This window comes from Coffea arabica, chromosome 2c, assembly GCF_036785885.1.
Source record: "Coffea arabica cultivar ET-39 chromosome 2c, Coffea Arabica ET-39 HiFi, whole genome shotgun sequence".
NCBI classification, from domain to species: domain Eukaryota; kingdom Viridiplantae; phylum Streptophyta; class Magnoliopsida; order Gentianales; family Rubiaceae; genus Coffea; species Coffea arabica.
In genome coordinates, this window is record NC_092312.1 from 599,227 (window position 1) to 615,620 (window position 16,394).

The 16,394-nt window shown below is 35.6% G+C and overlaps 1 protein-coding gene and 1 long non-coding RNA gene across 2 annotated transcripts; one reads left to right on the forward strand and one right to left on the reverse strand.

The window, feature by feature from the left end:
• Nucleotides 1–222: 222 nt before the first annotated feature.
• Nucleotides 223–1,793, forward strand: LOC113720810 (uncharacterized). The gene is made up of 2 exons (XR_003455529.2): nt 223–700; nt 1,368–1,793. It is a non-coding gene; the product is annotated as an uncharacterized lncRNA (long non-coding RNA).
• An 8,417-nt stretch (nt 1,794–10,210) lies between these two features.
• On the reverse strand, nt 10,211–11,935 carry LOC113728243 (nascent polypeptide-associated complex subunit alpha-like protein 2). The gene is made up of 4 exons (XM_072073177.1): nt 11,713–11,935; nt 11,420–11,522; nt 10,850–10,968; nt 10,211–10,756 (listed from the first exon to the last, which is right to left on the reverse strand). The coding sequence occupies exons 1-4, from the start codon at nt 11,932–11,934 to the stop codon at nt 10,406–10,408; spliced, it is 795 nt and encodes a 264-aa protein (XP_071929278.1). The 5' UTR covers nt 11,935; the 3' UTR covers nt 10,211–10,405.
• Nucleotides 11,936–16,394: the final 4,459 nt, after the last annotated feature.

Sequence of the window (16,394 nt, forward strand, 5' to 3'; positions counted from 1 at the left end):
ATGCAAAAGCTTGGCATAAATTATAATTGGATCAGAATGAAAAATGATTGTAAATACAATCACCACGCACGCCATATGCTTGATCCATGGCGGGTATTTAAGTTTAAAAATCTGATCCAAAGTAGAAATGCGAAAGCAACGGATTAAATGTCAGCTGCTTGAAGGTTTGTATATATTAACAAACAAGCAGCTTACTAATATCAGGAAACCAAAATTAAAAAATATCATCGTAAAGATCATGAACGAGAAAGCAAAACGGCAGAGACTTCATCTTTTTGAAGGAATCTTGGCTTGAGATGTCTGCTGCCTTTTACCACAAGTCGCGCGTATATATATATGTATATACTTTAGCCTACTGTGTGTTAGTACGCAGTATATATACCATATATAATACGAAGTCATTCACAGGCCAGTTGCTATCAACGCAATCACCATATATATATATATATATATATCTATCTATATGTATATATATTGGTAGAAACTGTGACAGACAGACAGACAGAGCAGATCAATTGGTGGCTTCCTCTGTGCAGAGGATTCTGGTTTTCCCGAGGAAATAGGCTGATGGCAAACCTGCAAATAGTGCCAGCGGCGGGGATCACGAATGCTGTTGAGGCCCAATACGTAGAGATGAAGGTGCCTCTGTATTCTTACGGGTGCCAGAAGAAAGTCAAGAAGGCCCTAGCCCATCTCAAAGGTAAAATTAATACTCACTTCCTCTTCCAACTGAATCTCTCTCCGTACAGGGCCCTCAAAAACGGCCCCAGTAATTTGAACTTTGAATGGCACAGATTTGATTGTTGGACATCATTCAGAAAGTGTCAAATCGCGTTATGTTAATCTCCTGTAATTTCCCATTTCGATTTAGAATTTAGAAGAACCTCTTTCCGCCTTCCAGCACCAATTTCGAAACTTGGATCCGGAAGAAGAATTCTATTGAAGTGTATCTTGGCATTCATCCAACTTGGGCTTAAGTTTTTTTTTTTAATCACACTTGGGCCAAGAATTAGACTGAAGTGTCGCCAAGTTTTTTTTTTTTCTCTTTTTTGGTCCAAAAAAACGTGGCTTTTGAATTTTCTTTTTTTAGCAGAAGGGAGGCGAGTTTAATAAATTGCGGAGTAGACAGGAGATTATAATCCAGAATCTCTACGTTCCGGAGTTTCTACCTTAATCACTAGATCAAGGACCTTCTCGACAACCTAGGCTTACTTAAGTTGAGCACAGCCAACTTGACTTTTTTCTTTTTTGTTTTAAATTTCATGTTCAATTTGGTCTTTCAGTAAGTTGTACCAACTTGCATCTGAAGCATAATGACGAGGATAACTTTTGGTAGTTTTTCTTGAGCCCTTTAATTGCACTAGTAGACAGGTATATACTCGATTATTGTGGACTGCGAAGAGCAAAAGGTGACGGTGTGGGGAATATGCAACAAGTACGACGTGCTGGCAAGCATCAGAAACAAGCGCAAAGGAGCCTGTTTTTGGAAACCCGAAGACAACACGCAACTTCTAGTACCGGAGAAATTACAAACGCCGCCATCCTCGCCCCAATCTGACTCATGTCCAAATCCGAAGCCCACTTCCGCTCCATCTTTGGCCCTCGTCACCAAAGGTTTAGGTCGGTCACTCAGCTGGAAAACTTGGAAGAAGGTCTTCATCAGGTCCTACTCCTTCTAATTAGTATTGTCCTCTTTTTTTCCCTTGGGTTAACGTGTTACTTCAAGATATTCCCGGCGGCTGTCTTCAACTGAAATACTAAAACATTTCCAACCATTTTGGTTTTTTGGTCCATTTCTCCATTCTGTAACTGAGTACATGTACATTGGTAGAAAAATAAATGCGACTCGTGAGTTAAAAAAGAACCATAACCGGAGGTAGGGTGAGCATCGAATTCGAAGTCGGTAATTCGGTAGGTTAAAATCGGTAATTTTTGGTAAATGGTTTTGGAAATATTCGATCTAATTCGCATTCGAAATAGGAAATATCGAATTCGAATTCAATTCGGTAAACGAAAATTTACCGATGTAATCGAATTCGTGAAAACTGCTTCTTAGGGCATCGAACCAGTTGGATGGATCCGTTAACTACTTTGGAGATTATGACAGTGATATCATGTGCAGCAAGAAGAAGAGGTGCAGACACTCCTATGATCTGAATTGCTCTGCTCTGCAATTTAACAGCAGCGGCAATGGATTTTGTAGCAACTCATGGGACAGACTGCAATGTCTTTCACTCTGGATTGGCGTACCCCTTTGGGTTGCAGGAGATTGCAGAGCAATTCAAAGACCATTCCCTGCTGGTCTTGAGGATTATCCCAAACTGGAGGAGATCCAAATCAAGGTTGAAGGAGATTGCAGGGAATGGTCAAAACATGCACAGTACCCCTTTGGGTTGAGCACTCTGGTGTAGTATTCTCGCTTAACCAAGATGCATTTGGATTGTGGAGACACCATAGGTTATGCACAGACTGCACCGTCTGGGCAGATGGATTTGAGCCAATGGGAACGATTTTACCTGATGGGAACGAATACTAATTTAAGGCAAAAGTCTGAAATTGGAACATCTGGACATAAGGATATTATTTCCTATTTAACTTAATTCGGAATTTCGAAATTGAAAACGGTAATAATTTACCGTTTTACCGGAATAAATTCGAATTCAAAAACTATAAAACCATTTTCGATCCTAATTCGATTCTAATTAATTCGATATCACTGATTTACTGACCGAATTACCTAATTACTGAATTCGAATTATCAAATTCAAATCGAATTCGATTGGTAATTCGGTAATTACCGTAATTACTCACCCCTAACCGGAGGGAGGCTGGGAGCTTGCCCTTTTGATATCGATACGCGGTATATGCCAATGACAGGTGTTTACGTCAAATTTTACCGACGAACAAACTGTAGCATGCCATCCGATTTGTACGAGTAAAATCAGGAAACTTTGATGAACTTCTGGCCTTGAAAACGATTGCTGTTTGCGGGCGCCTTGAATACTCTTGAGGATTTAAAATTCGTGGCAAGAGTAACCGATTACAACGAATGAATAAAGGAACAAGAGCCGATAACAGAAGTTAGTAAGTAAACTAGAGCCGGTAAACTGCGAAACATGAAGTGAACTAGAAAACTCATGAAGATTGCTTGGAAATAACATTGCTCCGATTGGATTAGCTGTTTTTTGGGGTATTTTTGAAAAATTTTACTGTACAGCGTTTTTTAGAGTATATTTTAGGATATTTTTAGAAAATATTTTGAAATATTTAAGAGTAGTAGAGTTTTTAAAATATATTTTGAAATATTTTTTAAACATAAAAAAAAATAGACCACTTTTTAAAAATTTTTATATAGTATCTATATCTATATAAATTTGAGAAGGAATTTTTAGCAACAAGTCTCCACATATTTTCCCACTACCAATTCTATTTTTCTAACATTTCACTTTTAATTTAATTTATAAATTATATTTCTCTTAACTTCCACATCTACTCTTCACATTTGAAATTGTTGGTTACTTTTTAAAATCATTTCATTTGAAACTGTTGGTTAACCTGCATGATATCATTTTGGAACTTCAACCTATTACGTTTTCAATTCTCTTGTGTTATTAATGATTCTACTCCAATTAAAACTTCCATAAGACCATAACAAGAGATAACAAATATAACATTCTTTCATGCTTTCTTTTTAATTTAAATAAGTAAGATTATTTACACTCTATTTTGTTATTCACACTTCAATAATCATTTTAATCATATAGTTTTCATTAATTAGACTATATGATAAAATAAATGGTGAAATTGCAAATAATAAAAATTTGAGTGCAAATAACATTTTTCTAAGTAAGAAGTGGCTTCCATGCCTTTCTAATTTAAATAAGTAAGAAGTGGCTCCAATTATATAGGAAGTTGGTTTGAAGTTTATTAGTGGAGGGTAAATAAAGAGAAAACATTGCCAAACTTAGTAAAAGTAAAAAAGTAAATGATAATACTTTATCTTTTAACTTATTAATGCTAAGTAAAAGAGCAAAATTAAATAGAAAACAAAAAAGAAGGATTTAAAAAATCAAGAATGGTACCATCCATGAAATCACTAAATAAAAACAAAGTAATACTGGCCTTTTAACTTGGAAATTTTTTTTAAAATATTCATTTTTGGTAAAAATAATGATAATAACAACACCAATTCTACCAACAAAATTTTAAAAAATAATATTATAGTTTAGGAAAAAAATATAGAACATTCGACCCTAAAATACTACTTAATTTGTATATATCTGGCCCAAATTTGACCCTGATTAGATTTGAATAAGAGTGCAAAACCCAAACACTAAGGATAACTTTTGGTATCATTAATTATTTTATGTATTCTTATTGTTGTCTTCATATGTAAATATGTATTTTCTATATTAAATATATATACATATATATATTGATTGTAGTACTTGAGGATATTATAGATATTATCAGTTTTCATTTTCATTTTTAGATACTAATAATTGCAACCATTGCAATCAATTTTCAATTTTATATTTTTCATTATGATAGATAAAGTTAAATATATTGGGTCGAAGGGATATGAATTTAGAGATTGGGTATGGGGGAGGAGGAAGGGAAAAAAATGGTGAGGAGTTGAAAAGTGGCGAGAAAGGTTGAAAAAAAAATGTGGGTTACAAGGATGGGCGGAAAAAGGAGAGAAGAAAAAAGGAGATTGTCAGAATATGATAGATATGACAAAAAAAAAAAAAAAAAACAATAGAGAGAGTGGTACCATGATAGAAAATACGAAAGTCAAGGAGGCATCTCATAACTAGCCAGCGGATAAGAGAAGAGGGAAATGATGATGTTTTTTAATAATTTTGAGAACTCTAAAAACATATATTACAGAGATTTCTTTTAATATACGTTAAAGTTTATGAAAAATGCTAATCTAAATGCAGTCAACAATCTTAGCGGTACAAGATAGGAGAAAGATTTTTTTTTCTAAAAATGGAAGAAAATAAATTGGTTATAATTTTTTTATATTATAAGTTTTGATATATGGGTATAACATAAGATGTTTTGTCAGGTACTGATAAATTGATTTTTTTTTTAAGAAAACTCTTTTCACCTTACCACCCAACATAACCCTCTCCTTAAATGTGTTCACAATTCATCTATCATGTTAATCATTATAAATTAAAATTTTTTCAATATGTCAAGCATACACTTCTTTAAAATTTTTAGTCTATATATATGTATATTATTCTGTACCACAATATATAAAGAAATACAATATTATTTTGATTTGAAATATAATCCCGTGCATAGCACGGGTCAAAATACTAGTTTGAAAAACTAATTTTTGAAGGACAGATCTTTCAAACTAAGCGTGCTGATTTGTACAAAAATTAATAGCAATCTATTAAAAACATGAAATGAGAAAGAAATGATTGCATAAAAATATTGAAATCCTAACAATTAACCTAATATTTCTAAGGAAACTTTGGAAAATCGGAAGTACATACATAGCCTATGACTCCTAAAATGCCATTAAAATGAAAGAAATATCATAGTTGCCATACTTTATAAAGAGTGTGAGTGGTGTCTTCAACCTACCTGATGTTTCTTCTTACATTTATAGTGACGAGTTGCCTTCAAAGCCCAAAGCAGTTTCTTCTAATGAACCCACTAATTTCGTAGTCCACGTCATTCGACCTAAATCCATCATTGGTAGTGTAACCATCCACTCATGTTTTAGATAACGTGGTCACCACACTCCGAGCATGTAGAGATATAAGCTGATGCACGCATCTTTGCTTGGGCCAAGTACTATGTATCATCAGCTCTATCCTTATTCGGCGCCTAACCAATTTGTCACCGTTGTCGTACACATCAGCAACCACGTATGTATCAACAGGTATTTGCACACGTCGGCGGCGAGTACATAAATATCAACTATTGTTACTGATCATCCATGGAACCTTTACGACTCAAATCTATTAACCTTAATCTTCAACTAGCACCGTGGATTATAAATTTTTCATTGCTGATTTACGAAGATTAGTTAAAAATCAAACCCCCATGTAATCGATTTTAAATGGAAGCTGCCGACAAACTCCTATCTGCTGATCAGCTATAAATTGTATTTATCGGCATCATATGATGGCTAATTATCTATCTATCAATAAGCGGTAAACATGGCCGATTACCTATCCACCAACAAATAGCTAGGGCTTTTTGGTTTATAAGTATATAACAGGTTTGGAAACTTTTTTTTTTTTTTTTTACATCACGTTTCCCTCGCTCCTCTTGTTAAGATCTTAAGCTTGTTTTGTGAATTTTGAAGATGAAATCAATTTTTTCACCATAAAAATATTGGGTAGTGTTCTGGCTAAACTTCTGCACATCAGAGGACAGAGCCTTGTATTCTATCTCTCAAGGGTTTAGCATTTAGACTATTAGGCCGGGGGAGGGTTGGATTGGGTGGTACGAAGGGAGGGAGTGTAGGTAAGAGATCTCGGGTTCGAGTCCTCCCGCTTACACTAAAGAAAAAGACGGTGTATTATATCTATCTCTCAAGGGTTTAGAATTTAGATTATTAGGTCGAGATTTCACTCTGTTTACCAATATACCACTAATATCTTCTAGCTATATTTAGTTTAACATTTTGTAACGTACCGTTGCTAATTCATCTTTTTGAAAATAGAATAATCCAATAAAGAAGTTGGCCAAATCATTTTAGGGACATAGTAATTCTTACAGAAATCATTTTCACTAATAAGATATGAAAAATAACTTTTTAATTGAAACACAAAAATGTCGAGTTGGGACAAACAAAAAAAAAAAACTTAAACTTGACATATTTAACATGCTAAACAAATATATCTAACTCGTTTCACTTGTTCATTGAATTGTTTATAGAATTTTCTATTTTTCATGGGTTTTCATAATTTTAATAGCACCCTCTACACAAACAGTAAAACATGCCTGACTTCAATCCGGCACACCGCGTTTCTCCCGTCCCATGTAGGATCGTACGTCAGGTGACGCTTGCGGATTCCGCGATGTCGTGAGTGCCACAATAATAATAATGTCTCACGCAACTAGTAACCAGTAGTATCACGCAACGCAACCTCACGAGGCGAGGCTGAGCAAAACCTTCCTGATTTTGTTTTGGACTTGTGGATGTTGTCGTTTGTTTTAATGGCACGGTAGGGTATTAAAAGGCAAAATCTGAAACTCCGGAAGCGGAACAACACCATCATTAGTGAATACTTAATAATAAATCTCTAATTAATACAAGTAAAATACTCTCTAATGCTACCTCCTCCCCCTCCCCAAAAAAGGCCGGCGGGGGTGTAGAAACAAACTAGAAAATTAGATGAGAAAAGAAAGTCAAATCAAATGGGGGACCGGATTTTCGTATTCATCAGGCAGAAGATTAACGTGTGTGTATGGTAGTATAAAAAACAAACGCAGGCTCCAGTTCGCTGTCTCATCATCGGCCTGGCTAAATAATTTCCCAAATCAAATCCATTTTTGGCGGAGAGGAGCAGTCAAATTCATTGCACTCTTTAGAACGAGGCGAGAGACGTGTAGAGAGGGAAATAAGGGCAGACAGAATTCGATCAAACGCTCGACCAATCAATCAAAAGATGATAAGAGTGGGGATGATGGTGGAGCTTCTGCAGGAATACAAGAGTTTGGTAATGGCAACTCTGAGAGAGCAGATGTCTCTCCCCACTCCCAGGCCGCCTTCTTTTCTGTTCCTCAGAACCCTTCCCTCTGCCTCAACCGCCATCCTCCGCCGCCACCACGACTCCGACTCCTCTACTTTCTTCGTCTATTTCTAGCCACGTTCAATTATTCTTCCTTCTCTTCTCATCGCGGAGCGGCGTCCATGACGCATCGAATCCTTGTTTTTCCGGCACCAGTTTATTCTTGTCCTACTCTCACGAGTTATTACAGCAAATAGCAGTTGTGGTTTTTGCTGGTTATTGATTTATTATTGTTATTATTATTGAACACCAACGTACTACCAATACGAGTTTTTCTTGATTTCTTGCTATTATTATTATCATCATCATCTCCAATTCATCCAAATGTGTTGGACTCTTAGTTGGGGGGATAAAATCAGTTAAAGTAATCCATAATTTTTGTTTAATTCGAGTTTCTCTTAAAGCAATCCGTCTACTTCCTGCACCTGCCTATTTATCCCCCCAAAAACGCGTTGGTTGTTTGCAAAAAGTACACGTACCTAAATAAATTTGTTCTTTGATTTTTGTGTAAAGCATGTTCAGTTTAATCTTGACTTTCATCATTGCAACACTTCCTTTTAGTATTTTATATATATCTTCCCCTTCAGTTTCTTCACACCTCTGTCATCCTAAATAAAATCACAAAACCATAAAATTTGCCGCTCACTGAAAATTTTTGGAGAAAAAATACACACTACTAATTGAAATTGTTGTCGAAGGTTGGTTGAACAGCGATGCTATGCTGTGTGACGTGAAACGTGAGTTCATACTCAAACTAGATTGTTTATAGTCTCAAAATTGAATTTTGACTATCGATTTTTGTTTTCTATACAAAATGTTTCCACAAAACTATAGTAAATGACTTAAACAAATTAAAGAATAAGCTACTTCCTTGATTTTAGTGATTCCCATATTTGTGTTCTGTTACTTAATAGTTAATAATGTCGGATAAGTTACCTCCTTGATTTTAAGGATTCCATGTTTGTGTCTATGGCGTCTCAAAGGATTCCATATTTGTGTATATAGCATAGTAATATCGTGATTTACAATCGCTGCTTTTAGGGATTTTCATGTTTGTTTCTATCATTTAGTGACATCATCATTTACCGTCGCTGTTTTTAATAGGCGCAATGTCATAATTTACCTTTTTATAGGTGGACTCTGCTAGTATTGGTTGAGTCAAAACTTGTTCACTAAAATCCTATTTAAAAAATGGCGTTTCTAAAGGATGATAAGAAAATCTAAGTTCACGTCTCTTTTAACTAATTAGTAGTTGAGGAGTTTTGCTTCCGAGTTAAAATTTAGATTGCATGCTCAGTATATGACTAATATTTTCTTTTGGTATTTCCAGACATGTCATTGGATTATGTACTATATTTTCTATTTCCTAAGCCTACCGGTCAACTTGCAAGTTGAAGAGTACGCTGAGATCATAATCCAAACAGAGCACTCGCGTGTGCTCTCGAACTGACCTGCAATGAGCCGAACAGCAGGATTGGCTCTCCATTGCGACTCCGACGCTCAAATCAGTTAGGAAGTACATGGGGCTAGAGAAAGTAATAGTATTATGTAGCGTAGTGTACCTTGTTGGATCCCTCCATTCCTTATTTATAGAACTGCTAGGGATAGCCTCTAAGGAGTCCAAAGTTATCCCCCTACCCACAGTAGTTATCCCATTAGAATACGACAGAAAAATATTGCTGTCAGTTTGATAATGATCAAGTGACATTGCTTCTTCGGACCGAACCGAGAAATCCCTTAGATATGATGCAGAGCGGATCTTGTTCTATCCTTGATCAAAGATTTCTCTATGAAAAATATGAATCGGAGTTTGAAGAGGGGAGGGGGAAGGAGCCCTTGACCCCTGACAGATAGAGAAGGATTTATTCAATTACATAGTTTGGACTTCTATAATATAGCACCCTTGGGCCTTTCTATTTGATTGTTTCGGAAGGCCCAATGAATTGGGATTTTCCTATTGGTCCAGGCCATTTTGGGGCAAGCGGATCATTTATGATGAAGAGAATGAGCTTCAAGAGAATGATTCGGAGTTCTTGCAAAATGAAACCGTGCAGTACCAGATACGAGATAGATCTTTCGGTCAAACAGGCTCATATGTTGGACCGAACTGGCTAGAAGAACTAACACGTGTCAATGGACAATTGGCTCCTCTACACAGGTTATTATTGGGTGCTCATAATGCAATTAAATTGTATAATTATAGGCCATCCAAACGACTAATATAACGCAAAAATCTCACTGGAGAAACTGTGATCCTCAAAGCCGGCTACAGTTTGCAAAGCAGCATGGTCCATATGAGCGAGCGAGCGAGCAAGCAAGCGTGTTTCGTAACTAGGATGAAGATGCCAAGACACTAAAATCCATAATCGCCAAAACTGATAGCATTACAACTTAAAGCTCTGCATAAGCAAACTCGCAACAGTAGCACCAAAAAAAAAAAGCACAGAGACCAGTCGGCCGTTGAGCCGACAAATATTTTTCTCTACTAAGATGATCCCGCAAATGTCAAGCGCAAAAAGGGAAAAAAAAAAAATGACAATCCTAGCTATCATTTAGGTGAATGATTGAACAAAATGGTGCCCCCATTTCGAACTCTTAACACTGGAATGCATCAAAAATTGGTAAAAGACCATGGTCCAATTTTAGGTTGTTAGCTCCATGATAGCACTGACGATATCTCCATCGTGGGCCTTGAGAGCCTTGACAGCCCTGCACCTCGTCACCCCCGCCTGAGTCATCACCAAATCGATATCACGAGGCTCGACACCAGTCTCATCAATCTCTTCCTCTTCTTCATCTGCCTGTACTGCAGCACCTGAAGCAGAGATATCCGACTTGGCCATCACAGAGCCCATGTCCGGCATCCTGAACTGCTGGGCTGCCTGTGTCTGCAGCTGAGAGCTCAAGTCCTCTATCTTAGCTTCTCCGAATATCACGTAGGTATCAGAATTTGGGCTTTTGAACACATCTGGTTTTGAGATGAAAAACAATATCTGCAAACAGTTGAAGACGATTGGCGAGAACTGAGAAGGGACCAAAACGAGGCAAACAAAATGAAATAAACAGAGGATAGAATACAGGCCTACATTTTTGGTTCTCTTAATGGTGACCCTAGTGACACCAGTAACAGGTTTCATTCCCAGCTTCAACATTGCCTTGCGGCTCTTCTTTTCACTCCTGCTCTGCTTTGAACTCTCGTTAGTGCCTGCAAGTAAATGTCAATCAGTATAATTCAGCAATGTCAAAGCAACAAGGTGGTTGCAAAGCAAGGAGAACAACCAACACTAGAATACCACTAACCAAGAGCGACGCAGCTAGTGAATGTATCATCTGATTCACACGTACTACTAGAATACACCATCATGAACCAAGAAATGCAGCAGTTGGAACTTTTCAAAATTTGAGTTGAATGCATTAGGGGGGACTAGTCTAAATATTTCAACCACAAGAGGATTGAGGAGGGAACATACGATACAAATAGCATTTATTAATTGCCCACCAAACATGGAGCACTACAATCGGTAACCCAACTACTAGCAAACTAAAGCATGAAGCAGAAGTACTTTATGACGGACATAAATATAAAGGAAAAAAAACCCCAAAACCGGACATCTAGAACAGGAAAAACAACAGTAAACAAATACTGCTAAGAAAACCTTGGGCACCGTCTTCTTTGTCATCATCCTCGTCGTCTGAATCGTCGGCATCGTCTTCGTGGTCGTCTTCGTCTTTCACGTCCTCCACTACCGGCTCATCTCCCTGCAAATTAATCCTTTAAAAAAATTATTAAGCTAGCACATCAAAGTTAAAAAGGCAAACCGAAAAAGAAAAACAAAACTCGCGCGGATAATAACGTCTTGACTGATAAAAATAGTTAGAAACAGAAAAGGAAAAGAAGATTAAAAGAAAAATTAAGAAGGTAGAAGAAGTTGGTTAGCAAACTGAGAACCTGAAGCTTTTTGTCGACGTCAAGTTCTTCCACGACGGGGCCCGGCATGGCTTTCTTTGATTGCTTCTGCTTGCTTTTCCAGATGATGGAGAAACAGAGTGAGAGAGACACACAGCGGGTAGCGACGACTGGAGGATTAACCTTTGTTGGCGTGAGGACGGAAAGATTTTGTTTTGGGTTTTTTTTTTTTTTTTTCTTTTTTGAAACTAGGGTTTTCCACATATTGGTGGGTATGGGCCTTTAGCTGTTGGATCTAGTGACTTCACGTTCCTGTCCTCATTTGAAGCCCAAAATGTTCCTCCCCATCCTCCTCTTGCTCGCCTGCATGATGCCTCTCATTTCGTTAAGATTTGTCATGCTAATCTTTGGTTTTCGTATTGACGAGAAAACATCCAAATCATATTTTTGTTTTTATCAAAAGAAGGGAAAAAAAATTCAAATCATTTTTTTTGCTCAAAAGAATTATTTGCAAAAGTTTATTCGCAAGTATCATCAACACATTTTCTAACCAACTCAGTATTTTTTTAAAAATAAATTATTTTAAATAATTTACCATCCAAACACGCCCAAATAATATACTATTGAAGCACATATTTACTTTCGTTGTTCCTCTTTTTTTTTGCTAATCAGTTTATTCCAAAACTTTTCTACGCCCATATGCGGCAGAAAAGAACTTTTACATAAATATTATAGTACTCCCTCCGTCCCACTTTGATAGTCTTGTTTTTCTTTTTCGTCCGTCCCAAATTGTAGTCCACTTCCCCATTAAGGAATGTAGTAATCTTTCAAATTGTCTAAAATACCCTTATTAAATATCTTGTTATTAATACATTGTTATTAAATACTAACTCACTACATTGAATACATTGAACTTTTCCAATGCACTCTTCGTGATTAGCATAAGGGTATTTTAGGAAATTATTAATCTAAATTTATGTTTCCAACCAAATTAATTACACTTTCTTAATCTGTGTGAAAAAAAAAACCAAGACTAATAAAACGGGACGGAGGGAGTATAATTTTTTTCTCTCCTAAGTTATGAATGGTCTGCTCTTCGTTTCCTTTTAGCGATTATATCTATGATCGTCATTAATATTAGCATACTAGTTTGTCACTAAAATTCACAGTTCTGTGCTGCCATTCGACTGCTGAAACTTTGAGAAAAAATTCGCACGATATCCAAAACGGCGAACCCCCTGTCATTCACAATGCGCTGATTCCTACTCACTGACATGTATTGTATTACTAATCAATATGCTGCAACTGTGGCAAAAACCAAAGAACTCCAATGCCTGATCATCATCCTATACGAAATTTATTCCGAGTAACGCAACCGAAGTCCAAACCAATCCACCCAGTCCTTCCAGTAGAAATGCCCAGCAAAAAGCTACCCTCCAATTATTTTGTCACCAAGGAATTTTGGCATCAGCTGAAATCCCCATCCTGCTGTTGTTTTGCTGCAAACACAAACAGTTGGATTTGGAATGAACCTGGAGATTTTTTCTTTTTTCTTTTTTCTTTTTTAAAACAAACTCTGCAACAGAATGGTAGGGTTATTGGCACAATCTATATATGTTGCCAAATCCTGCACATTACCGATCACACCGGAAGGGAAAACCTTAATTCTGAGTATTCCGTCAGATTACCAGTTGGCAAACAACACATACAAGCAGACTCGAGCGAGTAATTACTATTTATAGTGAGGTGTTCCCTGAATTCTTTCTGACCTTCCTCCCCGCCCTCCAAGCAGCATTGTCTATAGCATGGCAATGCCCCGAAGCTCCAGTCCAGTTTTTGCAAGGAGCAGCCGCATCACAAACAAAACAATAGCACTGCACCGTGCAGCAGATATTGGTTACAACAAAAAGAAAATAGTTCCAACATCACATCAAGAAGCTGCAGCAATTATAGGATAATTATGGATTGGATTGACATCAAAAGAAGAAAGAAAAAAAAATCAACATTACCAAATCACAATAGCTATCGTCAGGTGTCTGCCCAAAAGGATTCTTGACGCAGACATGTCTGAAATGTGGGTAGTCCCTACATGCCACCTGCGGCACCAAAATGGACATGTTTTATTCAATTACCAAAACATTTTCAATTCTGTTCTGGCGAAATAATCCCAACATTAACAGCCGCACTAACTAACGCGGGAATCAAAGTTGGTAGTAATGAAAATGTTTTAAGGAAAAAGAAAAGTACCTTCCCCTTTTCCCCAACAAGAGAGACGTCAGGAGAGACACCATCCACATTCTCGACATTATTCTTGGAGGACACGCTTAATGTGAGATCATCATCCTCACCAGGATCAAAATCTAGGATGAAACAATCTTCCCTCTCCTCTATCCTCTTGATATTATCTCTGTTTTTGAGGCAAAAGACAGGTCTTAAAGGAGTCCCTTTTAGCTCTGATCCAGGCGACGGTGAAGAGCACAAGTCTATGACCATGGTATCTTCTTCGTCTATAACACTAGTACCAGCGCATTTCACTATTGGTGATAAGGGCAACTTCTGCATTTTGGTCATCACCGGGAAGGAGAAAAATATACCTATAAGCCCCAAAGCTGCTGCCACCAAAGCTATTTGAAATAAGATTTTTTTTTCTTTTTTTTTGCAGAAGCTATTTGAAATGAGGTGAGGACGTAGGAATAGGAGGAGGGTGGCGGTAGTGACTAGATAGACAGTCCATGGAACCCAAAGAAGTTCCCAAAATCACTACTCAATCATTCTTGAGATTTGAGTGCTTTGAAGTTTGAACATTCTTAAGGACGGCCAGAATCCCAAGAGCGAAACAGGAACTGAAGCGACCCCCCAACCTGTACTCACAGAGCCGACATTTTACGGGGCTAAGTACAATTAGTTTTCCTGAACTTTCCCGTTGTAACATTTTGGCTCCCCTTAATTTCAAGGGATAATTGCAGAAACCTCAGGGGAAACCTCAGGGGAGGTTTCTGACATTTGCACTGACCTCCCCTGTGGTTTGAACAATTACACTAATCTCTCTTGAGGTTACTAATTCTTTGTAAATTTAGTCCAAACGATTAAAATATTATTTTAGGGAGTGAAATTAGAATTTTGTACCAAATTTGTCTTTTGTGCTATATATCCAATGAATGACAAAGTACTATAAATCAATTAATAATTAATAAATTTTAAGGAATATAATTTATGGGCAAACACGCATTACTCATTTAAAGTACCAGCTCTTTACAAGTATTTTACTTTCAAATATTTAATTTATGATAAATATATCAATATTTGTAAGTAAAATTCAAAAATTGTTATAGTAATATTATTGCAAAAAGGAAATCGATAGGCTATTTATTTAATATAAATTAAATATTTTTTTAAAAAATAAATGGCCCATAAAATATTAATTTTTAATGACTTTCATCCATTACACGAGTAAATTATTCGCTCTTTATGTGCATTTTATTCTGAATCATTTAATTTTTGTTAAATACATAAATGTTTGTAACTAAAATTGAAAAAGTGTTATATTAATATTTTTACGGAAGAGAGATTGGTAGGTTTTGTATTTAACAAAAATTAAATATTTGAAAATAAATACAAATTTGTATTTGAGCGTAAATATTTGTATTAAATTAAATGTTTGAAAGTAAAATACCCTTAAACCGGTCCTTTATAGGCAAACACGCATTACTCATTTAAAGTACCAGTTTTTAAGGATATTTTACTTTCAAACATTTAATTTATGATAAATATATCAATGTTTGTTAGTAAAATTCAAAAAGTGTTACAGTAATATTTTTGCAAAAAGGAAATTGGTATGTTATTTATTTAATATAAATTAAATATTTTTAAAAAAAAGACGCATAAAGTATTAATTTTTTATGACTTTCATCCATTACATGAGTAAAGTATTGGTTCTTTATAAGTATTTTATTTTTAATCATTTAATTTATGTTAAATACATAAATAATGTTTATAACTAAAATTGAAAAAGTGTTATATTAATATTTTTACGGAAGAGAGATTGGTAGTTTTTGTATTTAACAAAAATTAAACATTTGAAAGTAAATACAAATATGTATTTGAGCGTAAATATTTGTATTAAATTAAATATTTGAAAGTAAATTACCCATAAAGAGCCAGTACTTTAAATAAGTAATATATATTTGCCTATAAACTATACTCTTTAAAGTTTATTAATTGTTAATTGATTTGTAGTATTTTGTCATTCATTGGACATATAGTACAAAGGACAAATTTGGTAAAAAATTCTAATTTCACTCCCTAAAACAATATTTTAATCATTTGGATTGAATTTGCAAAGGATTAGTAACCTCAAGGGAGGTCAGTATAATTTTTCAATTCACAGGAGAGGTCAGTGCAAATGTCAGAAACCTCAGAGGAGGTTTCTGCAATTATCCCTAATTTCAAATATACGGACTTCACCCCTTCATAAAGTTATGCAATATGACATTAATACCCATACATAATGGTTGTAAATTAATGCTAATATGGAGCATTTTATTTTATTTTATTTTTTAAATAGAGTCACATCATATAAAATATTAAAAAAATAAAAGATGATGAAATATCAAATAATTTAAATTTTGTGTTGTGGAGGAAAAAAAATCCAAAATTTTTGTGCCAGTGTTCAATCACTTCTCTTTCTTCCTTTTATATTATAAACAGGCTGGTCTTAATAAAAT

Bases quoted from the DNA above. Each gene is read 5' to 3' on its own strand.
- LOC113728243 (XM_072073177.1), bottom strand. From the start codon at position 11,934: ATGTGGAAAACCCTAGTTTCAAAAAAGAAAAAAAAAAAAAAAAACCCA. The intron at 11,523-11,712 runs GTTCTCAGTTTG...ATTAATTTGCAG, and splicing joins ACGTCGACAAAAAGCTTCAG to GGAGATGAGCCGGTAGTGGA. The intron at 10,969-11,419 runs GTTTTCTTAGCA...ATTTACTTGCAG, and splicing joins CAAAGAAGACGGTGCCCAAG to GCACTAACGAGAGTTCAAAG.